Source organism: Microtus pennsylvanicus, chromosome 12 (assembly GCF_037038515.1).
Source record: "Microtus pennsylvanicus isolate mMicPen1 chromosome 12, mMicPen1.hap1, whole genome shotgun sequence".
Lineage (NCBI taxonomy): Eukaryota > Metazoa > Chordata > Mammalia > Rodentia > Cricetidae > Microtus > Microtus pennsylvanicus.
The window spans coordinates 62,258,752-62,272,622 of record NC_134590.1 but is presented as its reverse complement, the minus strand read 5'-3'; the positions used below and the strand labels follow the sequence as shown (position 1 = coordinate 62,272,622).

Genomic DNA, 13,871 nt, shown 5'->3' with positions numbered 1-13,871 from the left:
TAAATCAGTAAAAGATTACTTCGTGGTATATTCTCTTTTCATTCTTTAACATTGCAGTAACATAAAACACACGATGGATAAATTGTATGAGGGTAAATTAAATATACTTGTGATTTCCAATTTAGAATGCTTGTTTTTTGATTTTTGTTTGTTTTTCGAGACACAGTCTCACTGTATAGCCTTGGTTAGCCTAAAACTTGCTGTATAGACCAGACTGTCCTCAAACTCATAGATTTTTCTGCTTTCTGAGTGCTGGGACTAAAAGTGTATAGCACCATGCCTGATTATTTATTTGCTTTAAGAAAAACCCTTATTTTTAATAAAATTAAAAAGTAATATTTTTGTATTATTTCTAGGCAAAGTGCTCTTAGGAGAAGAAGAAGCCTTGGAAGATGACTCTGAGTCCAGGTCAGATGTCAGCAGCTCAGCCTTTGCAGGTAGTTGTTGTTTGTGAGCAGCCAATGTCAGCCTTCACTCACTCCTACCATCTCATGCCCCCTTTATCACCTAAGCCTGCAGATGGCATTGTGGGGCAGGGGTGACTTTTATAGTTCAGCTGCTTTTGTAATGTTCACTCTGAATGCGTGTGGCTGTGTGCTTTTCTTGTTTTAGGCTATTTAAAAGTTAATCATCCTTGTAAGTAGTCATGTAAGATTATTTATGTACTTTAATAAACACAGGTATTATCTTAAAACACTAATAACTATATAAAATGCTGACAGCTTTGGTTATGTTTATTTTAGGTAAATATAAACAAGACCTCTTGATATACTTGGTAAGGAAAATTTGAATAGTGTCAATGGACTCCTCCTCAATGCTTACAAGATAAGAAGTCAACAGAAGAACTTTGGCCTACCTAGACTAGTATAAAACTCAGTTACCTGTGACCCAGTTGCCTTCACCTGGTTACTGCTCACACCTTGTTTGTTTTTTGAAGTGATTTTGTTTTTGTGATTATTGTTTTATTTCTTAAAACAAGCCATGCTATCAGCTTACTAGAAGCACACACTTTTTTTTTTTTGTTACAATCTACTATTCCCAATCATGGGCAGCTTTCATTTCCTGCAATACAAATCACCCACTTAGTTTTTGAAAGTCCTTCCAAACATATAAGGATGAATAAATGTTAAATATTATAGAATGGGCACTGAGTGATTTTTATCTCACATCATGTTTGTAAGTGGGAATTTCAAAATTCAACTAGGAAAATATGGAGTGTGTTTATCCTATAGGAGGCTAGGACTGGAGTGGAGGTGAGGTGGAAGAAGGCAAGCCTACCCTAAAGGGATGATGCAGTCACTGCTGTTGTTGCTTGTTTAGAGTTCCTGTGAGTCTTCTTGTGTCCCTGACCAGCTGCCTTTGAGTTACACATGTCCTTTGTGTGATTTAGAGTTGGTTAAGACTTGCTTTGGGTTTTATTATAGAACACATTTGATAATATTCGCAGCCATAAAGAATCTACTTGTTTCAACCAACTCCTCTGTGCTGTTCAATCTTTTTTCACCATGCTCCAAGTTGTTTCATCGTTACAATATTCAATATAATGAACTTTTTGTCATTTTGTATACCTTTGATTTCTAGCCTCTGTGAAGAGTGAGATTGGTGGAGAGCTTGCTACTTCTTCGGGTGTCTCCACTCCTGGTTCTGTAAGTCATGACATCATCACTGAGCAGCCACGGTCCCAGCACACACTTCAAGCAGACTCTGTGGATTTGTCGAGCTGTGACTTGACCAGTGCTGCTACTGATGGAGATGAGGAGGACATCTTGAGCCATAGCTCCAGCCAGTTCAGTGCTGTCCCATCCGACCCTGCTATGGACCTGAATGATGGGACCCAGGCCTCCTCACCCATCAGTGACAGCTCTCAGACCACCACTGAAGGGCCTGATTCAGCTGTGACTCCTTCAGACAGTTCTGAAATTGTGAGTGGGTAGAGGGTGGCCTGGTTCTCTTATGTTGGGTCTGTTTGTCTTCCCGAGTTCATTTGCTAAATGCCCACACTTGGACCTATTATTTTCTTTATTACTTCACATTAATAGTGCATAGATGGTTAACAAAAAACTTGACTTTGTTCGATGCCTCCATTGAAAAAAATCACCTAGTATCTTTTGTATTAAACTATGGAGGTCAAAGTTAAGTTAATTCTATGCGTCTTATTCACTTGTCATATCTTTACTACCTGATTGGACCTGGTTGTACAGCTATTTTAAAATCTTCAAGGAGCTTGTTATTGTAAATGCCTGTGGTCTTAATGAAATGTGGTTGTTAATATTAATACTGTGTGTTTTTTTGGCACTTTTTGACCTTTCAACATACTTACACCACATTCCATTTTGTAGTAGAACATATCTTTGTCCTTGTGACTTCTCAAAGATTGTATAATCAGAAAGTTTGGTGCAAGTGGGTGCTGAGTTGTGGTTTCTTTTTTTGCTTGCTTGACAGTTTGTTGTTTTGTATTTCTAAAATAGGGTCCTAGCCTAGGCTGGCCTTAAATTTGAGGTCTGCCTCCTTTAGCTTTGAACTGTTGGAAATGTAGGCATGATCCACACCTGATCTACATTCTGAATTGCTGCTTTCTTCTCTTCCTCTTTCTCTTCTTAATGTAATAAAATAACATATAACAAAATCATCTTACCTATTTTTCAGCATTTAGCTCAGTGGTATTAAATATATTTAAACAGTCAGGTGGAATCACCACCACAACTTCCATTAAGTTCATCTTGTGAATTCTAGCCCTTTGTAAAGACATGTGCACTCCTCTTGTAACCATTGTTTCTGTTGACAGTACAAGTTTGATGACTAGGTTTTTCATGTAGCTTGCTTATCATGTGGTATTTACCATTATATGACTGACTTACTTGACATAATGCTCTCTGTGTAGCATGGGTGAGAATTTCCCCATTTTTTAGGGCTAAATAATGTTCCATTATATGGATAGGCCACATTTTGCTCTTCCATCTTTCAGTGAATATTTGGGTTACCTTTACATTTTAACGATTATGAATAGTGGCACTATGAACATAGATCTACAAAATATCTCTAAGATCCCGCTTTCAATACTTTTGGTCATAAACCAAAAGTAGAACAGTTTTTACATTTAATATTAAGTGCATATAATTAAATATTAGCTAGTGTAGAATATATTTTAAGAATATGGCAGGATATTTTGACTTGCCTTTGAATTTTATATTGGACCCTGCATTTCTGAAATATAAATGAGATACTAGACTGGATATAAAACACAGAATTCAAGTTAGAGATGAGTATGTGTTGTGACCACAGTAGCTGAGGAGATGGCTTCCGTAAGTTGCTTCTATGCAAGCATGAATTTGGATCCTCAGTTAAAAGGGTACTGCACACTTGTAATCCCAGCACTGGGAAGGTAGAGACGGTGACTTGCTGGCTAACCAGTCTATCCCAGTTGGGTAAGCTCCAGGGTCACTGAGAGACTTGTCTCAAAAATGAGAGCAATTAAGAAGATACTAGTCATTGACCTCTGGGCTTCACATACATGCTCATAAATATGCATGCACCTACTCTATACACACACACACACACAATATGACTGCAAATATCTGATCTGGTTCTGCCTCTCCAGGTGGCCAATTGATGTTCCTTATGATGATAGTGAAATTCTTCACTTCACCTGCTGAGCAGTTGATCTGTTTTTAGAGAGCCTAGGCAAACCCACTCAAGGGAAGACAGAGCGGGAAATTTATTTTCAGTTGTTCTTGATTATATAGACTATTTGTCTTTTATTGAAAAATTTGGAATATGTTTTTCATGATACAGAAAAATTATTTTGCGTTTATGGTATATTTTGTATGTGTGTGGTGCATGATGAGTGTGCATGCATCCTTTCCTATGCATGCTCAAGTAGAAGCAGAGGCAGGATTTCTCAGTGAATTAGAAGCTCACAGTTTTGGTTTAGCTAGTTGGCAAATGAGATTGCAGGACCTATCTCTATCCATCCCTGACCCTGTGTTCTAGGGGTTTTGAATTCAGTCCTTATGCTTGCAAAACAAGCACTCTTAGCCACTGAGCTATCTCCCCAGCCCCAGTGCACCTTACTTTGGGTTCATACTGAACCCAAAGATTACCTTTTTGGCTAGACTAGTTGGTCAGCAAACTTCTGGTACCCACTTCATCCCAACCCCCAGAGCTGGGGTGATAGATGCACGCTGTTACACCTGGTTTTACTTAGGTGATAGGGATCTGAACTCAGGTCTTCATGCTTGCACAGTGAACACTTTGCCCACTGAGCCATATCTCCAGCAGCAGTTGCTCAGTTTTCAGGTAAATTACACAGAAGTGTTAAGTAGATAAGAAACATTTTGCAATATGGAATTGTTGACACAGAAATACAGCTCTCATCTCAAAGGGGATAAGAGTAAGTTTATTCTGAAGCCAAATATTAGTGACTGTGGCCCAAGAACACAGATTTAGGTTACTCTGGTTTCTGTGTTCCTGTGTGGTGACAGTTTAGTGAAGTTTTCATAATAATAGAAAAAAGAAATCCATAAATGAAGATAGTCTTCAAATACAGTGGTAGTTATCTCAGACAGGTTGAAGTGAAGTGGGAAGATTTTAATAAGCGGAAACTAGGGTTCTATTTGTACATCTTAAAAGGATTTCTTAAGGGTTTAAAAGGTGTTAGATCAGTTGGGAGTGGTGGCCCACACCTTTAATCTCAGTTGTACCTCTGAGTTCAAGGTCACCCTGGTCCACAAAGCAAGTTCTAGGATAGCTAGGGTTATACAGAAAAATCCTTTTTTTCTTGGAAAACAACAGCAACAAAAGAAGCAAAGAAAAGATGTTAGGTCACAAACAGAAGAAGATAACAAATGACTATCAGTGGGCTGAAGATGCCGAAAGATATTTTGGCTCTAGGCTATAGTGCCCTCTTTTCTCCACATTCTTGAATGAATTCTCATTGGTTCTACCTCGCTGTTCTTTCCAGGGATTTTTTCCACAGAATCTGCTCTAGGTTCATGACTGGACAATATGAAGTATTTATAAATTTAGTGGAGATAATCTGTTGTTATATTCTTACCTAAAAGCCTTGTCTTTGTTTTTAACTTACTGTAAAATTTGCTTATGAAGACAAAATTTTTTAATTGAAAAAATTTCTACCTCCTTCCCGCCTCCCATTTCCCTCCCCCTCCCCTCAGTCAGGGTTCCCTGCTCTGTGGGAAGTCCAAGGTCCTCCCCCTTCCATCCAGGTCTAGGAAGGTGAGCATCCAAACAGACTAGGCTCCCACAAAGCCAGTGCATGCAGTAGGATCAAAACCCAGTGCCATTGTCCTTGGCTACTCATCAGCCTACCCAGAGAATTTGAGTGTGGGAGATCTGGTCCCACCCCTCATCTGCCATAAGCTGGCATGAGTGAGGGAGGTATGCTCCCACCCCCCATACTCTGCCTTTGGCAGGTGGGAGAGCTGGCCCTCCCTGAGGTCATAAGAACAGGAGAGCTATTCTGGCCCCCTCACTGGCTATAGAACTCAGGAGACTGGCCATTTCACCTCACCTGAGCAATACAATAGGGCTGGCCTTGATGGTACACGTGTGGGTGAGCTTGCCTGGAGGGTATGAAGGTAGGAGAACCAGCCTTTGCTCCTTGATCCTTGCTATTTAGGGTGAAATAGCCAGGGTAATGCTGGAGAGCTCATGCTGGTCTTGAGGAATTGGGAAAAACTCGTGGGCTGACCAACCCTGCAACCACCCGGCTTCAGAACCAGAGCTATGTGTTGGTCTACCCCAACATACACCCCATCTATGTGACGTGTGGAGCACATGAAGGGGCTGGTTCTGCAGATTCAAAGCTATAGGATCTCCAAGACACAGGGTAACAGCAGGTTGTCCTTGTCTTGTGGGGAGTCCCAATGCGGGCCCAGGATCAGAAGTGTAGCAGAGACTAGAGGCCTGGAACCAGACCAATGACTCTTTGCAATGAACACTTGCAAGTAAAGATATGTGTATACTGAAGGTTATACTGTGTGATTCACTGTCACACTGGAGCTTCCACATCCTTCCTCCCTCCCTCCCTTTTTCCTTTCAATTTAATTTTTATTTTTTTTGGGGGGGGTACGATGGGGAGGCAGGTTGTATGAGTAGAGGGCAGATACGAAGGGATGGGGAAATGAATGGGACCAAGATGAATGATGTGAAAGCCACAAAGAATAAATAAAAAGTTTTATAAAAATGCTCAATTCTCTTGGTGGCTTTTCCTTCATGTTGGAGGACTTGCCCCTGATAGTCCCCCTTCATCTGCACAGGTATTAGATGGTGCTGACAGCCAGTATTTAGGCATGCAGATAGGACAGCCACAGGAAGAAGATGAGGAGGAGGCTGCGGGTATTCTTTCCAGTGAAGTTTCAGATGTTTTCAGAAACTCTTCTCTGGGTAAGTTTACTTTATATGATGGAAATGTTATGAGCCTTAGATATCTTTACTTCCAAGAGGAAATTTTTTGGTATCATTATTTTTATTTTTGAGTTGTAAATAGCAGCTGAAAATGGTAATTTAGGTTTAATTAGATCTTGATTAAAATCCTGTTCCTTCATGTTGTCTTTGTGTAAATATAAACATAGTTTGATTGGAAACTTGTTACTTAATCATGATTTCTATTTTTAAAGCCCTTCAACAAGCACACTTATTGGAGAGAATGGGTCATAACAGACAACCTTCTGACAGCAGTATAGATAAGCTTATATCCAGAGATGAAGTTGCTGAAGCGAATGACCCAGAAAGCAAGGTGAGCTACATATTCAGGAGTTTGCTTGCGTGTAAGGTGTTGGAATTTCCCTGGTTTCTGATGTTCTCATTGTTCCTATCCCAGTTCTGGGCTTATTTCTTTGCTCTAGAAACACTGGACACTCCCAGACCTCTGTCCTTCTTTTTGCCTCTCTAGGAATACCCACAATCTTTTTTTGTTTTTGTTTTTGTTTTTTGAGACAGGGTTTCTCTGTAGCTTTGGAGCCTGTCCCGGAACTAGCTCTTGTAGACCAGGCTGGCCTCGAACTCACAGAGATCTGCCTGCCTCTGCCTCCTGAGTGCTGGGATTAAAGGCGTGCGCCACCACTGCCCGGCTGAATACCCACATTCTTAACAGTTGCCTCGTTCTGTCTCCTCAGAATTCCCCTTACACAGTTGTAGCCTATGCTTAGCTCTGCCTTGCCTGATAATCCTATATAATTCCTTTGAGGCTTTTGCAGAGCTTTGCAGCAATTCTTGGTTTTGTTTACTCAACTGTTTAAAACATCTTTGTGTCGTTTGCTTTTCATGCACATTACTGTATTTACAATAACTTTACATTCCTTGAAGTCATGAATACATTTTGTTATTTAATCCCATCAGTCAAAATGGCATCTTTGAAAGTGCCCTCCAGTTTTTTGTTATATCCTTTTAACCTTTGGGCTTCTCTAGCTTTTTCCTTTGTCTGGTATCCTTTTGTTCATGTGTTTGTTTTGTTTTTTTGAGATAGGTTCTCATTGTATAGCCTTGACTGGCCTGGAACTCATAGTATCTTCTACATTTCCAGTAGACACTGTGGCTTGCCAACTGTGTTTCTTGATTGCTGGGTTTTAACACCTTCCTGTGCACCTCTCCACAGACCTAGGGTCCTGTGTTTTAGGGTTCCAACTCTGTTTTTTTTTTTTTGAGGTCAGACATGGAGGTAGCTAAGTATAGGCATCTCTGTTTCTAGCACCCTGGTGTGGTTCATTTTGTTGACTGAACTAGTGAATCAAATGTTTACTTCTCTCTTCTAGGCTTGCCGAATCAAAGGTAACATAGGGCAGCCTAATGATGATGATTCTGCTCCTCTGGTCCATTGTGTCCGCCTGTTATCTGCTTCCTTTTTGTTAACTGGGGAAAAGAAAGGTAAGTACAGCAGAACAGCTGTAGAGTCGAGGGGGGATACTTACAGGTTTAGAAGTCAATTTGTTGGGTCTGTTGGCATCTTGTTATTGGGATGAACTTTACTTTCCATTAGTTGGTGAGAAAGGGAGGAAATGAGAGGGGTGGGTTTTATTTCTTGGAAAATGTTAAAGGAGTCTGGGTGGTTCCTTTGCAGCACTGGTTCCAGACAGAGATGTGAGGGTCAGTGTGAAGGCCCTGGCCCTCAGCTGTATTGGTGCAGCCGTGGCCCTTCATCCAGAATCATTCTTCAGCAAACTGTATAAAGTACCTCTTGACACCATGGAAAGTGCTGGTATGTTGAATATTCACTTCTTCCCCTCAGGTAGTCAATACTTAAGCTATCTCACAGTCTTGCCTTCTTTGTCATAGGATAGTGAGTGTTTCCAGTTAGCTTGGGTGTTTCATCTGTGTTGGAGCTCTCCAGATGTGCACATGGTTATGTCCTTTAGTCTCTTGACTCCCTTAGATGTTATATGTGTAGTGGAAGCACTCAAGTCATAAAAAAGAAGCTTAGAAATGTATCTATTTATACATGTCCTGGATTTCTTCTTAAATCACAATCTGCATTGTTAAGTTGCTTTGTATCACATTCACCTGGTCAGAAATCGACATTCAGACTAAGACTTGCCAAGAAAGCACCCTGTTCCCATTGGACACAGTTGTTCTTGGAGCGAAAAGTATCTTCTACTATCTTTCTTTGAGTGACTGGACAAACCCATGTTATTGTGTTTAGAGTTAACAAATGTATACTAGATTGGTTGGTTCTAATCTTTATTTTCAAATGAAGTCTTGGAAGTTTGTCTGATAACCTGGAATCACAATCTAGAAATTCTGATGTATTGAGATAATTGGAGTGTGATGAATCTAGAATCTTTAAACCTCAAATATCTTTTACTACTTAGTATATTATGGTCAAGTCCTTTGCAGATGTAAAATGTCCCTTTTCTTTTCTGAGAATGAAGCTTTATTTGTAGTATAAATTTGTTGATGGAGAAGGTTTAGGCTGGGCCTTTTGTGTCCACAGAGGAACAGTATGTCTCTGACATCTTGAACTACATCGATCATGGAGACCCACAGGTCCGAGGAGCTACTGCCATTCTCTGTGGAACCCTCATCTACTCAATACTCAGCAGGTCTCGACTCCGTGTTGGCGACTGGCTGGGCAATATTAAAACACTGACAGGTAATGGACAACTTGTCCTGGTGAATTCTGTATATTGTTCCCAGGTTCATGTTTCATTTTTTAATTAATTAATTAATTAATTTAACATTATTTCATTTATTTTACATAGCAACCAGTTTCCCTTCCCTCCTCTCCTCCTGTCCCCTCCCCTTTCGCATCTACTTCCTTCCCCATCCACTCCTCCTTCATCTCCATTCAGAAAGCGATCATGTTTCTATACAGACATTTTTTGCTCATTCTTCTGGTCAGGAAATACGTTCTCTCTGGTGGACTGCATTCCTTTGCTGCAGAAAACTTTGAAGGATGAGTCTTCTGTTACTTGCAAGTTGGCTTGTACAGCTGTTAGGGTGAGTATAATGTTTTACATAAACTGTTCCTTGGTTTAGTGAGCTTGCCATTGATACAGTTAAATTTGGAACTAATAGGTCACATTTCCATAACATGTAAGCAATAATTTGCAGGAATCTACCACTCAGCTTTTGAAAAACATTGTCTTGTCATAATATTAAAATTTTATAAAGTTTTAGGTTTAATTATTGGAATCTTTATTTGAATCATTCTTTTTCCTAAACAGAATGTTTAAAAATGTACCTTGCTATTATCAAATATCAAATTTGTTGAATTTTTAAAAATACTCTTTTAAGATTGTGGACTTGTTGAGCTGCAATGGTATTATGATTATTATTTAACTGGCCTTGTGTTTGTGTCTTTTGTGAAAAGTGCCTTGGCTTCTCAAGTAAGAGTGAGATGGAATATTTCCTGTCAGCTGTCTAAGTCACAGTTGGCCATAGCAGAAAATTTAATCAAAGAAAATCAAAACAAAAACACAGTGGTTAAATCTAGGGAGGAGAATATCTTCCCTTTTTAAAATTTAATAACCTCAAAGTAATGTTTTTCTGGTTCCAACTTCTTAAGATTTTATTTTTTAATGGTGTGTGTTTGTGTGTGTGTGTGTGTGTGTGTGTGTGTGTGTGTGTGAGAGAGAGAGAGAGAGAGAGAGAGAGAGAGAGAGAGAAGAGAGAATGAGCTTGTGTATGTAAGTGCAGTAGCTACAGAAGCCAGAAGAGGGCCTTGGAACTGGAATTTGGGGTGATTATGAGTCACCTGATGTTGATGCTGGGAACCAGACTCAGGTCCTCTAAAAGATAAGTAAGCGCTTTTAGCCAGTGACCCATCTTTCCAGCCACCAGCTCCTCTTTTTTAAATTAAGTTTTAGTCAGTTGTATCTTTTAAGCAAAGAGGCTATGCTGATAGCACAGATTCTATCTGATGGGTAGACTGTGTCTGGTCTGAGTCATCCGTGTATAGGATACTTACAGGTTAATGTCTCTAGGCTCTGAGACTGCAGGGGAAATAGCAGTACAAGACCCGCTTAGTTTCCTTGTTCATCAGCAAAACCCAGTAACATTCAAGATTCTCCTTGATAGAAGTCCTTATGTAGGGCCTGAGGCTCCTTTTCATCCTCTTTCTTTTAAATTGATGATTAGTGTTTCTGAGATTGTGGCTTAGGAATCAAGTAATGGGAGGCAGGGAAAACAAAATTATGTGTAATAGGAACACTGACTATTAAACTCAAACACATTAAGAGAAAGGTTTGTCTTGAGTACTTTTGGGAACCTGAAGCTTTCTTGTTGCTGCTTACAAATAGAACAGGACAAAATAGGTACATGTATAGGAGTGCTGTCTTAAGATGAAGTGTCTGATTCTGATGCCTTCTGCCTTGGGCTGGGTTTTCCAGCACTGTGTCCTGAGTCTTTGCAGTAGCAGCTACAGTGACTTGGGATTACAACTGCTCATTGATATGTTGCCTCTGAAGAACAGCTCCTACTGGTTGGTGAGGACTGAACTGCTGGAAACCCTTGCAGAGATTGACTTCAGGTAAGGGAACCAAGTTCAGATTCAGAAGTCCAAATTAGGAACCAAAAGTCGTGAAGCCTCTGTAGTTGGCATGGCTGTTGTGTATACTGCCTGTTAGCATCAACTGAGGTTTAGGAAGAGAACGTGTGGTAGCTCACAGTACTTTTAGTTGAACTCTGAATTTGTAGATTTTCATATTGAAAAAAGAATAGATTTTTCTGCTTGTCTTGGCTTTCTGGATGGTAGGAATTTAAAATATATGATTTAGTTTTATTATTTTTAATTATGCATGATCATGTATGTTTTTGGGCATGTGGGTATGTTCATATGAATGCAAGTGCCTGAGAAGGCCAGAGGAATGACATCCCCTAGAGCAGAGTTAAATGGTTCTGAGCCTCTTGATATGGTTGCTGAGGACTGAACTCCCATTTTCTGGAAGAGCAGAAAGTATTCCTAATTGCTGAGCCATCTTTCTAGCCCTTTTGATTTTTTTGTTTGAAACCTTGTTTCAAGCTTATAGAAAAGGCTATAAGGCTATGTTTTAATGTACTTACCTTTATTCTGATTTAAGGAAGATGGCTTAATAGTATTTTGTTTCAATTTAAATAAAACAGCTTGAGGGGTTAGGGAGATGGATGCTTGCTGCACAAATAGGACTTGAATTTGATTCCAGCACTCACGTGAAAGCAGATGTGGTTATCTTAGCACTGGAGAAGTGGAGATAGGTTGGGTCTCTGGGCCTTGCTGGTCAGCCAGCCACCTTGCCTAGTTTAGTAGGCAAGCTTTAGGTTTAGGGAGAGACCCTGTCTTAAAATACAAGGTGGTACTGAAATTTAAGAAGAAAACTCCCTCTAACCTTTAAAGCTAAAGCCCAAGTGAAGACAGTGGAAGCCCAGAAGACAGTGTGGAAGGTATCCATCCATACATTACTCACCTTCCCCTTAGACAGCCTAAATACCATAGTCTCAAGAACATTCCTGAGAGAAACAAGCTTGTCAGTTCTACCATAATCTAGTTCCTCCTGACCACCAAGTCTTTCATGAAGAAGGTAGACAACTACTCTGCTCACTGTAGTTGTCAGACCAGAAGGCATGGATCAAACAGACTGTAAATAAACTACCATCAATGTAGCCAAAGTCTAAACACCCTTATCAGGCCTGATGGAAAGAAGGCTTACGTTTGCCTTCTGATTATGTTGCTTTGGATGCTGCCAATAAGATTGAGATTATATAAACTGAGTCCAGCTAGCTAATTTTAATACATATTTTAAAAACCATTAACCCCTTCCACTCCCAAACCGAAAAACCTGACAAAGTGGATGGCTTCTAAGAAACATCTGAGTGACCTCTGGAGAAACACACACTACTTACCCACCTCCTATAAATAAAAATCCCCAAAATGTAACATGTTATATCTTTCCTAAGAATACGTTTTGGTTAGAGATGTTCTCTTTTAACGGTTTACGTTTGCCTTATATTTCTCTTAGAAGGGAAATATATCTTTATTATTTAGATTTGTGTGTGTGTGTTGTTACTGTTCTTTGTTTGTTTTGTTTTTGCCTGCATGTATGTGTATATACCGCATACATGCAGTACCCATGGAGTCCAGAAAAGGGAATTGGGACTCTTGGAACTGGAGTTACAAGCAGTTGTGAACTGTCTGTGACTTCTGGGAATTGAACCCTGGTCCTCTGGAAGAGCAACTAGAGCCCTTAACCATGGAGTCATCTCTCCAGCTTGTTTGATTGATTTTTATAGCTACTGTAGACCCTGTGGGTTACTGTATCCCATTAGTAGAATATCTCTAAAGGATTATGTGTCTCTGCCGTTAGGACTGTGGAATGGGCACACAGCTGGTCACTTGAGTGGAAGTTGCAGTGTGTTTGTGTTTTCCCTCTCTGTGTTTGAGCTCATTCATAGAACACTTTTGAAGTAGTAGATATGTATTTTGATGTAAGGCCTGTTATCCAGTGCTCACTTACTTAGTCAGGAATTTATAGATCCTGAATCAATCTATTTAAATACATTTGAGCTGCCTCTGAGAGACTTACAGGGCACTGGGGTGAGCTACTTTCATGTTTAGCTGGCTGAAGAGTGCAGGCCAGCACTGTGTTTGCTAAATGAATGACATCACTGTTGAATTGCTCTTTTGTTAGGCTGGTGAGTTTTTTGGAGGCAAAAGCAGAAAGTTTACACCGAGGGGCTCATCATTATACAGGGGTAAGCTGTTCATTTTGTGAGACTGTATGTCCTACCTTCTGGAAACTTATTAGCAGGGTCTCCCTAGTGGTATGATGTCTTGCTGAATGCCTGTGTTGTGTTATGTATTTAACTCTTTATGTCATGAGAGTTGTCAGTATATGGCATCAATTTAAGTCATCCCGAGTTCTTCCTGACTAGCTTTCTAGAATGCCTTCCTCATCTAGCTGGATTTGGTGGCACACGCCTTTAATCCCAGCACTGGGGAGACAGAGGCAGGCAGATCTTAATCTAAATAGTGAGTTTCAGACTAGCCAAAACCACATAGTGAGATCATATCTCAAAAAAAAATCCAAACTTTCCCATCCAAAGTAACAACAGCAACAACAAAAACCCAAAAATATCTTACATAAAATTCAGTTGATTTTAAAAATTAAACTTATTTTTATTTTCTGTCTCTCTAAAGTTTTTAAAACTACAAGAACGAGTGCTTAATAATGTGGTCATTTATTTGCTTGGAGATGAAGACCCCAGGGTGCGACACGTTGCCGCAGCATCGCTAACAAGGTGTTTACCAGTATTTATCCCTCTATTCCTTGGGTTAAAATATAAAGTATGAGAATAGGAAAGGTAGATGGAATCAAAAGACTGCATAATTTCATGTTTTTGACTAATTTCAGTCCCTTTTAATTATTTGAAAAGTACTTACTAAA

General features: G+C 39.8%; 1 protein-coding gene across 2 annotated transcripts in view; it reads left to right on the top strand.

Moving 5' to 3' along the window:
* The window catches only part of Htt (huntingtin), a 139,586-nt gene that overhangs the window by 42,231 nt on the left and 83,484 nt on the right, over positions 1-13,871 (top strand). The window contains exons 11-21 of one of the 2 annotated variants that reach the window (XM_075943833.1): positions 357-437; positions 1,582-1,922; positions 6,276-6,402; positions 6,636-6,754; positions 7,770-7,881; positions 8,075-8,212; positions 8,945-9,103; positions 9,353-9,450; positions 10,842-10,981; positions 13,116-13,179; positions 13,625-13,725. In XM_075943833.1, coding sequence (XP_075799948.1) covers positions 357-437; positions 1,582-1,922; positions 6,276-6,402; positions 6,636-6,754; positions 7,770-7,881; positions 8,075-8,212; positions 8,945-9,103; positions 9,353-9,450; positions 10,842-10,981; positions 13,116-13,179; positions 13,625-13,725 — 1,480 coding nt within the window. Of the gene's footprint in view, positions 1-356; positions 441-1,581; positions 1,923-6,275; positions 6,403-6,635; positions 6,755-7,769; positions 7,882-8,074; positions 8,213-8,944; positions 9,104-9,352; positions 9,451-10,841; positions 10,982-13,115; positions 13,180-13,624; positions 13,726-13,871 lie in introns of both variants that reach the window. The other variant, XM_075943832.1, reaches the window with a different exon arrangement.